This window comes from Schistocerca nitens, chromosome 2 (assembly GCF_023898315.1).
Source record: "Schistocerca nitens isolate TAMUIC-IGC-003100 chromosome 2, iqSchNite1.1, whole genome shotgun sequence".
In the NCBI taxonomy this organism is placed as follows: Eukaryota; Metazoa; Arthropoda; class Insecta; order Orthoptera; family Acrididae; genus Schistocerca; species Schistocerca nitens.
The window spans coordinates 340,063,124-340,079,847 of record NC_064615.1 but is presented as its reverse complement, the minus strand read 5'-3'; the positions used below and the strand labels follow the sequence as shown (position 1 = coordinate 340,079,847).

At 40.7% G+C, this 16,724-nt stretch overlaps 1 protein-coding gene across 1 annotated transcript in view; it reads right to left on the bottom strand.

Annotated features, from left to right (window-relative positions):
• The window catches only part of LOC126236135 (zinc finger protein 345-like), a 195,355-nt gene that overhangs the window by 131,302 nt on the left and 47,329 nt on the right, over positions 1 to 16,724 (bottom strand). The window contains exon 3 of the mRNA XM_049945216.1: positions 221 to 430. Within this exon, the coding sequence (XP_049801173.1) occupies positions 221 to 430 (210 nt within the window). The remainder of the gene's footprint in view (positions 1 to 220; positions 431 to 16,724) is intronic.

The window sequence follows — 16,724 nt, the reverse complement described above, 5'->3', positions numbered from 1 at the left end:
AGGTATGTAACAAAAACTAAAGTCAACATACCTTATTTGTTTACTGATGATTACAAAACTCTGATTTATGAACACAAAATTTCTATACCTGAAGCTTGCAAGTCAGCAGTTCTAGAAAACAGCAGATTAATATGTGATTCTTCAGTTTCTCCTGGCATATTTCTTGCTCGAACAGGTGGACTGTTCAAGCAAATTAATATTTTATAAACTGTGTACTTACTTATGTTGTACCATATGGCTTTCAAAGGAGTCCATTTCTATAAATTTCTCTAAACAGAAATCACATTCTATAGGAAATTGAAGATCAATGCCATGTAGTTTAAAGATGTTCTCTTCAGTAGCCAACTGTTCTGGTAATGATGGTGAGACAGCACCGTTAACCACATTTGCTTTACTTCTCTGATGTTTTTCTTCAGGTGTGCTATTCTTGCTGTGAAAAATAAAAAATGGAAATGTTTATGAAGTAAACATCAAAACTAACTGTACACTGATGTGAGTAAACAACACATGTACCCTTATCAACATGGCCAGTTTGAACACTTTTTAAAACTATATACTTATAATTGAGGCATACTGGATTGAGCAGGCAAGAAAACAAATTTCAGGGTCACAAATTGTAAAAAATTTAACTTTTCTTCTACTTAAACCACACCTGGTATCTTTACTTTCTGGATAATCTTAACATTAGGGTGTGAGAAACTATTTCTTTTCTTCTTCATTTTCTTTTTCTTCTTGTCCTCCCTATCCTGCAACTCCTCTCTATTTCTCGTAAGGATGGAAAACAGGATGCTTTTAGCGTAACTGTTCATATATATACACTCCTGGAAATGGAAAAAAGAACACATTGACACCGGTGTGTCAGACCCACCATACTTGCTCCGGACACTGCGAGAGGGCTGTACAAGCAATGATCACACGCACGGCACAGCGGACACACCAGGAACCGCGGTGTTGGCCGTCGAATGGCGCTAGCTGCGCAGCATTTGTGCACCGCCGCCGTCAGTGTCAGCCAGTTTGCCGTGGCATACGGAGCTCCATCGCAGTCTTTAACACTGGTAGCATGCCGCGACAGCGTGGACGTGAACCGTATGTGCAGTTGACGGACTCTGAGCGAGGGCGTATAGTGGGCATGCGGGAGGCCGGGTGGACGTACCGCCGAATTGCTCAACATGTGGGGCGTGAGGTCTCCACAGTACATCGATGTTGTCGCCAGTGGTCGGCGGAAGGTGCACGTGCCCGTCGACCTGGGACCGGACCGCAGTGACGCACGGATGCACGCCAAGACCGTAGGATCCTACGCAGTGCCGTAGGGGACCGCACCGCCACTTCCCAGCAAATTAGGGACACTGTTGCTCCTGGGGTATCGGCGAGGACCATTCGCAACCGTCTCCATGAAGCTGGGCTACGGTCCCGCACACCGTTAGGCCGTCTTCCGCTCACGCCCCAACATCGTGCAGCCCGCCTCCAGTGGTGTCGCGACAGGCGTGAATGGAGGGACGAATGGAGACGTGTCGTCTTCAGCGATGAGAGTCGCTTCTGCCTTGGTGCCAATGATGGTCGTATGCGTGTTTGGCGCCGTGCAGGTGAGCGCCACAATCAGGACTGCATACGACCGAGGCACACAGGGCCAACACCCGGCATCATGGTGTGGGGAGCGATCTCCTACACTGGCCGTACACCACTGGTGATCGTCGAGGGGACACTGAATAGTGCACGGTACATCCAAACCGTCATCGAACCCATCGTTCTACCATTCCTAGACCGGCAAGGGAACCTGCTGTTCCAACAGGACAATGCACGTCCGCACGTATCCCGTGCCACCCAGCGTGCTCTAGAAGGTGTACGTCAACTACCCTGTCCAGCAAGATCTCCGGATCTGTCCCCCATTGAGCATGTTTGGGACTGGATGAAGCGTCGTCTCACGCGGTCTGCACGTCCAGCACGAACGCTGGTCCAACTGAGGCGCCAGGTGGAAATGGCATGGCAAGCCGCTCCACAGGACTACATCCAGCATCTCTACGATCGTCTCCATGGGAGAATAGCAGCCTGCATTGCTGCGAAAGGTGGATATACACTGTACTAGTGCCGACATTGTGCATGCTCTGTTGCCTGTGTCTATGTGCCTGTGGTTCTGTCAGTGTGATCATGTGATGTATCTGACCCCAGGAATGTGTCAATAAAGTTTCCCCTTCCTGGGACAATGAATTCACGGTGTTCTTATTTCAATTTCCAGGAGTGTATATAGTTTTTTATACCAAAGATTAGTATTCATTTTACAGTAGCATGTAGACACATTAGTGTTCAAATATAGATAAATAAGCAGAACACAGAAAACATAAGTCACTCCCCAGGAAACATTGCGCCAATACCATGTAACACCGCCTTTAGCCTTTATACTTGTCTCAGTTTGGTAGGGAAGAGAATCCACAGGTTTCTCCAGATACGCCAAATTCAATTGAAGTCACCCACTGATGATTAGATCCTGTAGAGCTACCAAAATGCCGGGATGCCATGTGATACATTTCATCTGTTGTTCCAAACAATCTCAGAAATTTTCCGGGTTGGGTGATTTAGCAGGCCAGTTGAAGTGTGACAGGGTGCCTTAGTGTTCATAAACCAGGAACATAAGTGTGCAGCACTGTTAATACTGTTGTTGACATCTTGGAAAATAGGACTGTTCACAACATACTCATCATGAACACATATAAGAAAGGCTGCAAGTGAAATAATCAATCTGGTTCATGTTCATAGTAAACTGAAAGAGTGGGCCCATGTCATGGTACAAAAAAAAACACCCTCAAAATGTCATACAACCATCTCAGGCCTGCACACACACACACACACACACACACACACACACACACACACACACACACACACACAAGAAATCAGACAAATTCTCAACCAGTTGGTTCATTAAGAGCAGAAAGTGCAGGTACAGCAAACAACTGCTTTGACTAAAAGCAGCTAGATACCCTAACATGCACAATGACACAGTTCGAGCTTTCCAGACCAATAATCAAATCTTAGTACTGTATCTACAAGTGAGTATGAAACACTTGATGATGTGGATACCAATTACTTGCATGCTTCTCACAAAGTATTACAACTGAAATTTCTCAATGGGCAAGCCACGCGCCATCAGAAGTTAATGCATATGCCTAAAGGTTTGCAAAAGAGTTTAAGGTTTTCTGTTTTAATGTTTATGGCTATTTAATGTGTCAGAAATTAATATTCATAAGTTCAAATAGAAAACGTAACCAGTCAATGATATTCAATCTGTAGTGAACTGCTGATGTAGTAACTGAATTTTTTTCCAACTTTGGTTATAGTTAAGTACCCATTATACTCCTTTATGCCTTGAGGTGGTGTAAATCTTTTGACGGCACAGGTGCTTGCCCAATGTAGAAAGTGTTGGCTCAGGGTACCTTGTTTTTTTATGAAGTTGTCATCACAGCACAAAAAAAAAAAACAACCAACAAAACTGTATCAAGTGCCACTATTACACGATAACACGATCTGCTTATTTCACAAAGAAAATCCAGGACTTTGTTTGGGAAATCATCCCTTTTGCACATTTTCTCTGATCTTGTGCCTTAAAATGTTTACCTTTCCCACTCCTTATTGAACAAGCATCACAAAAATTTCTTTCCAGATGAAAATGCACATGAAACTTTGCGTGACAACACCTTAATCTCACAACCAGTAGGATTCTACAGGTGTGGAATCGGTAAACTATCTGAGCAACATCAGACTGTTTCAGATTGTCTGAGATAATATATTTTTGATGATTAACTTCTCTCTAATTTACCATTAAGCTCAATGAACTAAAGGAATATGCTGAAACTTCCTGTGTGCCCGACCGAGACTCGAACTCGGGGCCTTTGCCTTTCGCGGGCAAGTGCTCTACCATCTGAGCTACCGAAGCACGATTCACACCCGGTCCCGAGTTTGAGTCTCGGTCGGGCGCACAGTTTTAATCTGCCAGGAAGTTTCATATCAGCGCACACTCCGCTGCAGAGCAAAAATCTCATTGTGGAAAGGAATATGCTATTAAAATATGCACTGTACTATGACAAATGAATTACAACTTAGCATGATAAGGTTACGATGAAAGTCTATGTTAATAAAACAAAATATCTGTAACATGAATGTGCCTATATTGAGATAATTAGTAAGATATTAAGCACTTTCGACTTACAAACAGACTGTGTTTACTTGCTGTTCTCCGTCATATTCAAGCAATAAAGAAAAGTGGCATTTCATAAATAAAACTGTATATTCAAAAAAGCCAAAAATTATGTTGGCAGAACTGGAAAGACACATGAAGCAAAGCAGCCTTTATTTTATAGACATCCCTGTTACTTCAGAGCTGGAGAAGAGCTGCCATATTCGTCTCTCCCTTATTGCCCAAGTGGTGACTACGACAGATAAAACAATGTCGAAAATGACCTTCCTGGACTGAAAACCATAAACAGAAAACATTACGTCACACCTTACATGAAAATCACTTCGATTATTCAATAGAAATGATAAGAAAATATGAAGGGAATCTAGCAGGATAATTTTATGCCATCCAGGAAGTAACTTTACAGCTGCAGAGGTGCCAATTATATTTCGGGTTTTTGCCAAGTTGCAGTTATAATACTAGCAGGAAGAATACCAGCCAATGTTTTCGTTGAGGAGGCTCACTCTTGGGAAGTTCACACTTCAAAGGCATAGCAGTGCCACCTGCCATGGCGTTCAATGGAGGCTGATGAAATATTTAAAATATTGCCCAATGATTTTTGTTCCCATTTTTGTAACTAGCATAGTAACTAATAATACTCAGGTGCACTGACATCAAACTGAACATTATAAATCAATTGCTGTTACAATTATTTTTGTTTTTCTGTCTTAAGCAACAAGAAAGCAAAATAGCTCATTCACCAGGTGTGATTCACATATTTGGAGCACTTCCACTGGTTATAATTTTATTGTAAACATTATGAGTAGGCAACACATCTTGTTTTATAATTAGACATAGAAAATGTTTTTCATGAGGTTGCTGTCATTGGCACTATCCCCAAAAGAAAAGCACACAAATCATGAAATAACAACAAAATGTTCATTGCAAAATGTGAACATCCACAAGGAGATTTTGTAAGCTACAAACAATATAAAGTTTCAAATCAACAAAGATTACTGTGCAGGAAACTATACAAAACGACCAATAAAAAGCAGGATCAAAAGGCAATTGATAAATGAAACCACCTAAAGTATGCAGTGCAAGTATGATTATAGCTTCTCTAACATGAAATGAGAAGTGATTGTTATCAAAGCATGGAACAAGGAACACAAAACACTGATAGTAATCTCCAGAGTAACTCATTCTCAAAAAAAAAAAAAAAAAAAAAAAAAAAAAAAAAAAAAAAAAAAACTGTCACTTGGCTTATAAATGCTGAAAGCACGACAAAAATCATCTACCCCTAATTAATTGTCTAAATCTTTGTCAATAAAGGGTGAAAATCATCCACGTTGAGGAGCTTTTCAACTTAAAATATGATTAATACAGACAGCACATGAAACAACAGCAGGTTCACCAAGCTGAGAGTGGTGGCGAGATTCTACTCTGTGCCACACAATCAATGTAGTGTCATTAATTTAGCTCCCGACGGTTTTGTACGAAAGGACCCTCTACGTTACCATTGCATTCATATGAGAGTTATTGAGCTGTAATGCAGTGGCACAGATTGGAGATGGTTTTAGAATTTGCAGACTATTCATACACTGCTCATTCACTGTGCCAAGTTACCATTATGTCAGATTATAGCCCAGACTTAATTTCTACCTGTGAAAGAACTGCACACATTACAGTGACACCCCTGCACCCTACACACAACACACTGCTATTATACGGCAATTAATTGCTCCAAAATGCCCTATTCTTGCATCTTTTTACCAACAACTTAACTTCTCTTGCAGTGGACATTCACCCCATTGTGGAATTGATAAACAAGTGTTAAAGTCTACCAGACATTCGTTCACACCCACTCCCTCTCCCCACAACCATTATGAATGTCTCAAATTAAGACACTGGACGCAGATTTACAAATACATTAACAGGCTTCTGGTTATCAACTTTTCTGAAAGGATTTTCTGCTGTTGCTCTGAAAATGACTGCTTAAAGTAAATAGAAATGTTCCTAAGACAAACACTCAATGTTTACATTCTTTCAGGTCCATTAATCAAAAGACTATGAAAATAAGCAATAAAAAATCACTTTTCGGTTTGCAAGCCCCAGTATTTCAAATAAAACACTCACGATTTCAAACCTATCTCCGCCACTGTTGTCATGAGTAAAAAACCACTGACTACCAGGACTGCCACAGTTTTTCACTTATATGGACACAATTGCTGCACCTGGAAACAATCACAGAGATGTGTGTGCAGAAGACAAGTTGTTCAGCTAGCAGCAGTTCAAGTGTGCCACAATAACAACGATGTCAGGTGGTGCGAGAGGTAGGTACCACCTTTGAAACTGGCACTCCTGCCTCCATGCAAGCATCAGGCATCCGTCTTTGTTTTTGCTCAATATCCGAAGCCCATCCACATGCATTACTAAGAGTGTGTACCTGGTCTCTGTTATAACTGTTGCTGTTTATTCTAATCTTGGTCACCTCTATTATATTAGAAACCCGACTGCCAAACAGAATATTGTAAAACTGCTTGCAAGTCACTCCATAAATTTATGGGAAAGGAAGTGCACAGTTACTGAGAATAAAGCTCTGGCAATTGTCAGGGGATTTCCAAATTTCGCTCGTCATGGAAGAAAAACCACTGTCATGACAGATCACAAGGCTTTATCTTTCTTAATGAGCTGTTGCTTAATGTATTAATGCACGACCAACTGAAACGCTGGGCATTCAGTTTAAAGAATTTGTCAGGAAATTCACTACCTGCCAGGCCAAGTCAATACTGTTCTGGGTGCACTGTCATGGCTTACTTATGACACAGTGGAGTCAAATGTTGCAAATCCATTGCAGTGAGTTATACACATTAATTTCATCAAGAGCTTTGCAGGAGAACAGTTTAACAAGAAATTACTATGCAATATTTCAGCAGAACAAGATGCAGATGAAATATTAAAGGGAGTAAAAACTTTCAAAGAGATAGAGGGGCTGGCCAGTACTTACATCAGCTCAGTACAGCCGATACATACACAAAACAGAACAGAAAATTTACGTTCCTAGCTTTCAGAACTTTGTTCCTTCATCAGGGAGGAGAGAGGGGAAAGAAAGGGAAAGAAGGGAAAGTGGATTCAGTTACTCACAACCCAGGTAATGAAGCAACAGGGAAAGGAAAACAGGGAGGGTAGCAAGGGTGGAGGCATGGTTGTCAGAGGGAAGCCAAAGATATTCTACTGTAAGTACTGTGCCGGCTTCAAACCAAAGAGGATGCATACAAAAGTAAAGCGGTATATAATATAAAGATAAACACAACTATGTGGGATGAAAAGATGCGTGAATGGCTAAAGAGGAAAGGGAAAGAGGAGAAGACTGAAGAGTAAATGGGAGTGAGGTTGTTTAACGTAGGTTCAGTCCAGGGGGATGGCGGGATGAAAGGATGTGTTGGAGTGCAAGTTGCCATCTCCGCAGTTCCGAGGGACTGGTGTTGGGTGGGAGAAGCCAAATGGCACATAAGGTGTAGCAGGTTCCTAGGTCCCTAGAATTATGCTGGAGGGCATGCTCTGCTACTGGGTATTGGACATCTCCTAGGCGGACAGTTCGTCTGTGTCCGTTCATGCGCTCAGCCAGTTTAGTTGTTGTAAAAGGCTGTGCAGTGCAGGCATGTCAGCTGATAGATGACGTGTGATGTTTCATATGTGGCCCTGCCTTGAATTGTGTATGTTTTACCAGTAGCGGGGCTGGAGTAGGTGGTTGTGGAGGGATGCATTGGGCAGGTTTTGCAGCAGGGTCGGTTACAGGGGTAGGAACCACTGGGTAGAGAAGGTAGTCTGGGAATATTGTAGGGTTTGACAAGGATGTTACGGAGGTTAGGGGGGCGGCGAAAGGCAACTCTGGGTGGTGTGGGGAGAATTTTGTCAAGGGATGATCTCATTTCAGGAGTTGACTTGAGAAAGTCATAACCCTGGTGGAGATTTTCCATTAATCATTTGGAGTAAAATCTTTGTACAATGAACTAGACGAATTCAGCTGTACTGTGATACAAATTAAGCAGTATTACCTAAAACAGCAGAATATCTTTTACCAATGAACAAGTCTTAATTCTGACCACTGGAGATCATGTATACCATAATATGCAATAGTTGATCTTGTTTCATATGTTCACAAGAGTTTTGCACATTTTAGTCCTAGCAAACTGCAAGAATATTGCATATTTAATAACACTGCGAAAAGAGTTAATGTGACACTAAAATTGTGCAGTTTGTGCCAGAAGACGAATTTCACCTAAGCAGCATAAAGGACCTATGCGTAGTATTATACCTGACAAACGTGGCCACATTCTGTCAGCTGATCTCTATAGACCATCGCCAACATCTAAAGGCAATTATTTGCACATGATGGTAGTGCTGGAACTTTTCTCAATGTGTGTCAATATATATTTCTCTTTATCCTTTGCATAAGCCTAAGTCCCCCCCCCCCCCCCCCCCAACCCCATGAACCATGGACATTGCCGTTGGTGGGGAGGCTTGCGTGCCTCAGCGATACAGATAGCTGTACCGTAGGTACAACCACAACGGAGGGGTATCTGTTGAGAGGCCAGACAAACGTGTGGTTCCTGAAGAGGGGCAGCAGCCTTTTCAGTAGTTGCAAGGGCAACAGTCTGGATGATTGACTGATCTGGCCTTGTAACAATAACCAAAACGGCCTTGCTGTGCTGGTACTACGAACGGCTGAAAGCAAGGGGAAACTATGGCCGTAATTTTTCCCGAGGGCATGCAGCTTTACTGTATGATTAAATGATGATGGCGTCCTCTTGGGTAAATTATTCCGGAGGTAAAATAGACCCCCATCCGGATCTCCGGGCGGGGACTACTCAAGAGGATGTCATTATCAGGAGAAAGAAAACTGGCGTTCTACGGATCGGAGCGTGGAATGTCAGGTCCCTTAATCGGGCAGGTAGGTTAGAAAATTTGAAAAGGGAAATGGATAGGTTAAAGTTAGATATAGTGGGAATTAGTGAAGTTCGGTGGCAGGAGGAACAAGACTTCTGGTCAGGTGACTACAGGGTTATAAACACAAAGTCAAATAGGGGTAATGCAGGAGAAGGTTTAATAATGAATAGGAAAATAGGAACGCGGGTAAGCTACTACAAACAGCTTAGTGAACGCATTATTGTGGCCAAGATAGATACGAAGCCCACAACTACTACAGTAGTACAAGTTCATATGCCAACTAGCTCTGCAGATGACGAAGAAATTGAAGAAATGTATGATGAAATAAAAGAAATTATTCAGATAGTGAAGGGAGACGAAAATTTAATAGTCATGGGTGACTGGAATTCGAGTATAGGAAAAGGGAGAGAAGGAAACATAGTAGGTGAATATGGATTGGGGCTAAGAAATGAAAGAGGAAGCCGCCTGGTAGAATTTTGCACAGAGCACAACTTAATCATAGCTAACACTTGGCTTAAGAATCATGATAGAAGGTTGTATACATGGAAGAACCCTGGAGATACTAAAAGGTATCAGATAGATTATATAATGGTAAGACAGATATTTAGGAAACAGGTTTTAAATTGTAAGACATTTCCAGGGGCGGATGTGGACTCTGACCACAATCTATTGTTTATGAACTGTAGATTAAAACTGAAGAAACTGCAAAAAGGTGGGAATTTAAGGAGATGGGACCTGGATAAACTGAAAGAACCAGAGGTTGTACAGAGCTTCAGGGAGAGCATAAGGGAACAATTGACAGGAATGGGGGAAAGAAATACAGTAGAAGAAGAATGGGTACCTCTGAGGGGTGAAGTAGTGAAGGCAGCAGAGGATCAAGTAGGTAAAAAGATGAGGGCTAGTAGAAATCCTTGGGTAACAGAAGAAATATTGAATTTAATTGATGAAAGGAGAAAATATAAAAATGCAGCAAATGAAGCAGGCAAAAAGGAATACAAACGTCTCAAAAATGAGATCGACAGGAAGTGCAAAATGGCTATGCAGGGATGGCTAGAGGACAAATGTAAGGATGTAGAGGCTTATCTCACTAGGGGTGAGATAGATACTGCCTACAGGAAAATTAAAGAGACCTTTGGAGATAAGAGAACCACTTGTATGAACATCAAGAGCTCAGATGGAAACCCAGTTCTAAGCAAAGAAGGGAAAGCAGAAAGGTGGAAGGAGTATATAGAGGGTTTATACAAGGGTGATGTACTTGAGGACAATATTATGGAAATGGAAGAGGATGTAGATGAAGATGAAATGGGAGATACGATACTGCGTGAAGAGTTTGACAGAGCACTGAAAGACCTGAGTCGAAACAAGGCCCCCGGAGTAGACAACATTACATTGGAACTACTGACGGCCTTGGGAGAGCCAGTCCTGACAAAACTCTACCATCTGGTGAGCAAGATGTATGAAACAGGCGAAATACCCTCGGACTTCAAGAAGAATATAATAATTCCAATCCCAAAGAAAGCAGGTGTTGACAGATGTGAGAATTACCGAACAATCAGTTTAATAAGCCACAGCTGCAAAATACTAACACGAATTCTTTACAGACGAATGGAAAAACTAGTAGAAGCCGACCTCGGGGAAGATCAGTTTGGATTCCGTAGAAATACTGGAACACGTGAGGCAATACTGACCTTACGACTTATCTTAGAAGAAAGATTAAGGAAAGGCAAACCTACGTTTCTAGCATTTGTAGACTTAGAGAAAGCTTTTGACAATGTTGACTGGAATACTCTCTTTCAAATTCTAAAGGTGGCAGGGGTAAAATACAGGGAGCGAAACGCTATTTACAATTTGTACAGAAAGCAGATGGCAGTTATAAGAGTCAAGGGACATGAAAGGGAAGCAGTGGTTGGGAAGGGAGTAAGACAGGGTTGTAGCCTCTCCCCGATGTTATTCAATCTGTATATTGAGCAAGCAGTAAAGGAAACAAAAGAAAAATTCGGAGTAGGTATTAAAATCCATGGAGAAGAAATAAAAACTTTGAGGTTGTGGAAAACACTATAAGAACTGGTACATAAAATTTCAAGACTTCAAAACAATGAACAACAATTGAAATCATGACAGCACAGGTATGCCACCATGCACAGTTTCATTCGTTTAAAAGCCATTCTGTATTTTTGAACAGTACGCGACATACCCTCAAAAAACAGAAATCTCGTGATCCTCAATAAGAAAGCTAATGCCAAAAGCCAACATGCTAAATTAGTGAAGCCTTGATTATAAAAAGTGAACAAATGGATTCTTGTCAAGCCTCATATGAAATCTTCTAAGGTCAAACGAGCAATTCGGAAATGTAACCATTACTACACTGGTCTCTTTGGAATCAAAAGTTATGCATCCTAACATTGTTGAAGTGGAGCACACCAGTTTATGCAAATTTTATGGATTAAAGCAAATAAAGAATATGAAACTACACCACAAAAGGGACAATTTGGAATTCAATGTGTAAAGATACTCATTTAAATACACAGTCCCATGGAACTGTAATTACGTTTTATTGTATACAATTTTTTGCATAGAAGAAGAATATGTTTGTGTGGGCATTGTTTTCTTACCTTACAGAGAGTGCCAGGCATTACACATCACAATGGTGCAATGTGCATAAATTACATTTTTTGTATATATGAACTTAGTGAAACAAGTATTTTAGCAGTAGAAAACTCCAAGAAAGAGCGACACACTTACATTATGCAAAGACTTGCATTTTCTTGTCTAAATCACTGCTGGTATCATTGTTCATGTATATGAGCCAAGCAGAGCAGCCAGAGAAGTGACACAGCAAAGATGTGACATCGAAATTATGTCATCGCTGAGGTATGCCATTCTTTGATGTTTTGAGTTTGCCATTTTCCAATTCGCTAAGGTGGTGCTAATGATAAACAGGGTCATTGCTCCATATTGTCCCCTCCCCTCTGGAAGTGTCAGCGGTCGGCGCCTACTAGCATCCACTAACCGCAAACTTCCAATCACACTGCAATATAGATGTTTCGCAGATCAGCCATCAATGCATTGCATCATGAACCAACATGAATTTTGTGTCTGTTATCAACCTCAACATATATACGTTATGCAGTGACAGAGCAAACAGCCTGTTCACAAATTATTGTTCAAAAGTGATACAATGCATTGATTAAGCCAAGTGCATCAATTTTAGATTACCCAAAGGTGATATGTAAGTGCTTTATAATCCTCAATTGTTATACAAGCTTTGTTTTGTTATGTATTCCTATAATGACTACTGCGAACACCATGTGCAACATAGATTGTTTCTCTTATTTACATTAATTAACTCTGCTATCTACTTAATGATCTGCTTAAGATATCAGCTTAGAAGCCACTGATAGCCTTTGGATCAAGGCAGTCAGGTGGATGCAGTATTTCGTGATTTCTGAAAAGCATTTCACTCAGTACCACATCTATCTTTCTTGTCGAAAGTATGGTCATATGGTGTATCAAGTGAAATTTCTGACTGGACTGAGGATTTTTTGGTATGGACGATGCAGCTGGTTATCTTGGTTGGAGGGACATTGTCAGGTTCACAAGTAATTTCAGGTTTGCCCAGGGAAGTATGTAGGCACCCTCACTGTTCATGTTGTATACTATGACCTTGCAGACAATATTAACAGTAACCTCTGACTTTTTGCAGCTTGATGCAGTTTTCTATAATGAAGGACTATCCGAAAGAAGCTGCATAAATATTTAGTCAGATCTTGATAAGTATTCAGTCATTCCTTGAAAAGATTTCAAACTGGTGCAAAGATTGGTAACTTGCTTTACATGTTAAGAAATATAAAATAGTGCATCTCACAAAACAAAACAAAAAACATAGTATCTTATGATTATAACAGCAACGAGTCACCGACTATAGCAGCAGTGAGTCACAGTTGGAATCGCACAGCTTATACAAATACCTGGGTGTAACATTTTGTAGGGATATGAAACGGAAAGATCACATAGGCTCAGTTATAGGTAAAGCAGGTGGTAGACTTTGGTTTATTAGTATAAAATGTGGGAAATGCAATGAGTCTACAAAGGAGAGTGCTACAAATCACTTGTGTGACCCATATTGCTAAATAGTCACAGGTTTGTTTGAGAGAGTGCTGTGGGTGTGTGTCATAGAGATGCTGAAGGAACTGAACTGGCAGTCTCGAAGATAGACATAAAGTATCCCGAGAGAGCCTACTTACAAAGTGCCAAGAACTGGCTTTCATTGATGACTCTAAGAATATACTACAACCCCTTATGTAACACTTATAAAGGGATCATGAAGTTGAGATAACATTTATTACAGCATGCACAGAGGCATTTGAACAATCATTCGTCCAGTGCTCCATACGAGAATGGATCAGGAAGAAACACTACCCACTGTCATGCACTTTATAGTGGTTTGCAGAGTAGAGATGTGCACAGTATCTACACTTGTATTTTTGTGCTGATTTTCAATTTCATTGTTATTTGACAGCTAATTTATGCATGTACTACATGATACTTCTTACTTGTAACAGAAGTCTTATGAGTGTGTTCTCCACACTTTCAAATCTGTTTTGCAAACATTTCTGTGTTGTTTGCATTTATATGTGCAATTATTTTGCTTGATAGGTTTGGTAATCTTATACCCTCTGATCATTCAATTACATGCCTGGTCATTATTTTCAGTTTCTAAATGACATTTTTTAAATTAAACTGCTTTTTATTAAGACTATGTTTATTAACATTCATTATTAACAAGATTACATGTGCTCCATCCAGTCTATAGATTTGTTAGGCAATCTTGTAATTGATATTAACATATCTTATCTTAGAAAATGCATGTTAATTTTGCTGTTGCCTTAAAAAAAAGTTTGAAATATATATTATTTTGAATGTAGAATAGTACGCATACTACCTGGGTCACAACATATTTACATTCATTACTATTTGTTTTACTTTACACTAATATGATGACTCATTATTATTTCCCTCTCTCTCTCTCTCTTTTCTGTAACACCCATTCACATTGTACTGTGACATACAAATAATAATTTTAATTGGCCTACTGAATCTTATGTGTACAATGATTACACTGTCTGCCCCCGGTAGCTGAGTGGTCAACATGACAGAATGTCAATCCTAATGGCCCAGGTTCGATTCCCGGCTGGGTCGGAGATTTGCTCCGCTCAGTGACTGGGCGTTATGTTGTCCTAATCATCATCATTTCATCCCCATCTACGAGCAAGTCGCCAAAGTCGCGTCAAATCGAAGGACTTGCACCCGGTGAACGGTCTACCCAATGGGATGCCCTAGTCACAAGACATTTACAATGATTACAATAAAGTTATTTTCCTTTTTCTTTCTGTTATTTTATTCTTATGGTTCTTTGTCTCTTGCCAAATGGCTCCTCACTCTCTGTCTTTTTTCCTTTGTTCTTTTTTTTTGTGTGTGGGAAGGGGGGAGTGTGGGGGAAGGGGGAGTATGTAAAATTTATTATATTATGACAAAACAATATACCCTCCCCATGAACCATGGACCTTGCCGTTGGTGGGGAGGCTTGCGTGCCTCAGCGATACAGATGGCTGTACCGTAGGTGCAACCACAATGGAGGGGTATCTGTTGAGTGGCCAGACAAACGTGTGGTTCCTGAAGAGGGGCAGCAGCCTTTTTAGTAGTTGCAGGGGCAACAGCCTGGATGATTGACTGATCTGGCCTTGTAACACAAACCAAAACGACATCCCTGTGCTGGTACTGCAAACGGCTGAAAGCAAGGGGAAACTAAAGCCGTAATTTTTTCCTGAGGGCATGCAGCTTTACTGTATGATTAAATGATGATGGCGTCCTCTTGGGTAAAATATTCTGGAGGTAAAATAGTCCCCCATTCCGATCTCCGGGTGGGGACTACTCAGGAGGACGTTGTTATCAGGAGAAAGAAAACTGGCGTTCTACGGATCGAAGTGTGGAATGTCAGATCCCTTAATCGAGCAGTTAGGATAGAAAATTTGAAAAGGGAAATCAATAGGTTTAAGTTAGATATAGTGGGAATTAGTGAAGTTCAGTGGCAGAAGGAACAAGACTTTTGGTCAGGTGAATACAGGGTTATAAATACAAAATCAAATATGGGTAATGCAGGAGAAGGTTTAATAATGAATAAAAAATAGGAGTGTGGGTAAGCTACTACAAACAGCATAGTGAACACATTATTGTGGCCAAGATAGACACGAAGCCCACACCTACTACACCAGTACAAAGTTTATATGCCAACTAGCTCTGCAGATGACGAAGAAATTGAAGACATGTATGATGAAATAAAATAAATTATTCAGATAGTGAAGGGAGACGAAAATTCAATAGTCATGGGTGACTGGAATTCGATAGTAGGAAAAGGCAGAGAAGGAAATGTAGTAGGTGATTATGGATTGGGGGGAAGAAATATAAAAAAAGAGGAAGCCGCCTGGTAGAATTTTGCACAGAGCCCAACTTAATCATAGCTAACACTTTGTTCACGAATCATAATAGAAGGTTGTATACATGGAAGAAGCCTGGAGATACTGACAGGTTTCAGATAGATTATATACTGGTAAGACAGAGATTTAGGAAACAGGTTTTAAATTGTAAGACATTTCCAGGGGCAGATGTGGACTCTGACCACAATCTATTGGTTATGAACTGTAGATTAAAACTGAAGAAACTGCAAAAAGGTGGGAATGTAAGGAGATGGGACCTGGATAAACTGACTAAACCAGAGGTTGTACAGAGTTTCAGGGAGAGTATAAGATAAAAATTGACAGGAATGGGGGAAAGATATACAGTAGAAGAAGAATGGGTACCTCTGAGGGATGAAGTAGTGAAGGCAGCAGAGGATCAAGTAGGTAAAAAGACGAAGGCTAGTAGAAATCCCTGGGTAACAGAAGAAATACTGAATTTAATTGATGAAAGGAGAAAATATAAAAATGCAGTAAATGAAGCAGGCAAAAAGGAATACAAACGTCTCAAAAATGAGATTGACAGGAAGTGCAAAATGGCTAAGCAGGGATGGCTAGAGGACAAATGTAAGGATGTAGCAGCTTATCTCACTAGGGGGTAAGATAGATACTGCCTACAGGAAAATTAAAGATACCTTTGGAGAAAATAGAACCACTTGTATGAATATCAAGAGCTCACATGGAAACCCAGTTCTAAGCAATGAAGGGAAAGCAGAAAGGTGGAAGGAGTATATAGCGGGTCTATACAAGGGCGATGTACTTGAGTACAGTATTATGGAAATGGAAGAGGATGTAGATGAAGGTGAAATGGGAGATATGATACTGAGTGAAGAGTTTGACAGAGCACTGAAAGGTCTGAGTCGAAACAAGGCCCCGGAAGTAGACAACATTCCATTAGAACTACTGACAGCCTTGGGAGAGCCAGCCCTGACAAAACTCAACCATCAGGTGAGCAAGATGTATGAGACTGGCAAAATACTGTCAGACTTCAAGAAGAATATAATAATTCCAATCCCAAAGAAAACAGGTGCTGACAGATGTAAAAATTACCGAACTATCAGTTTAATAAGTCACAGCTGCAAAATACTAACACG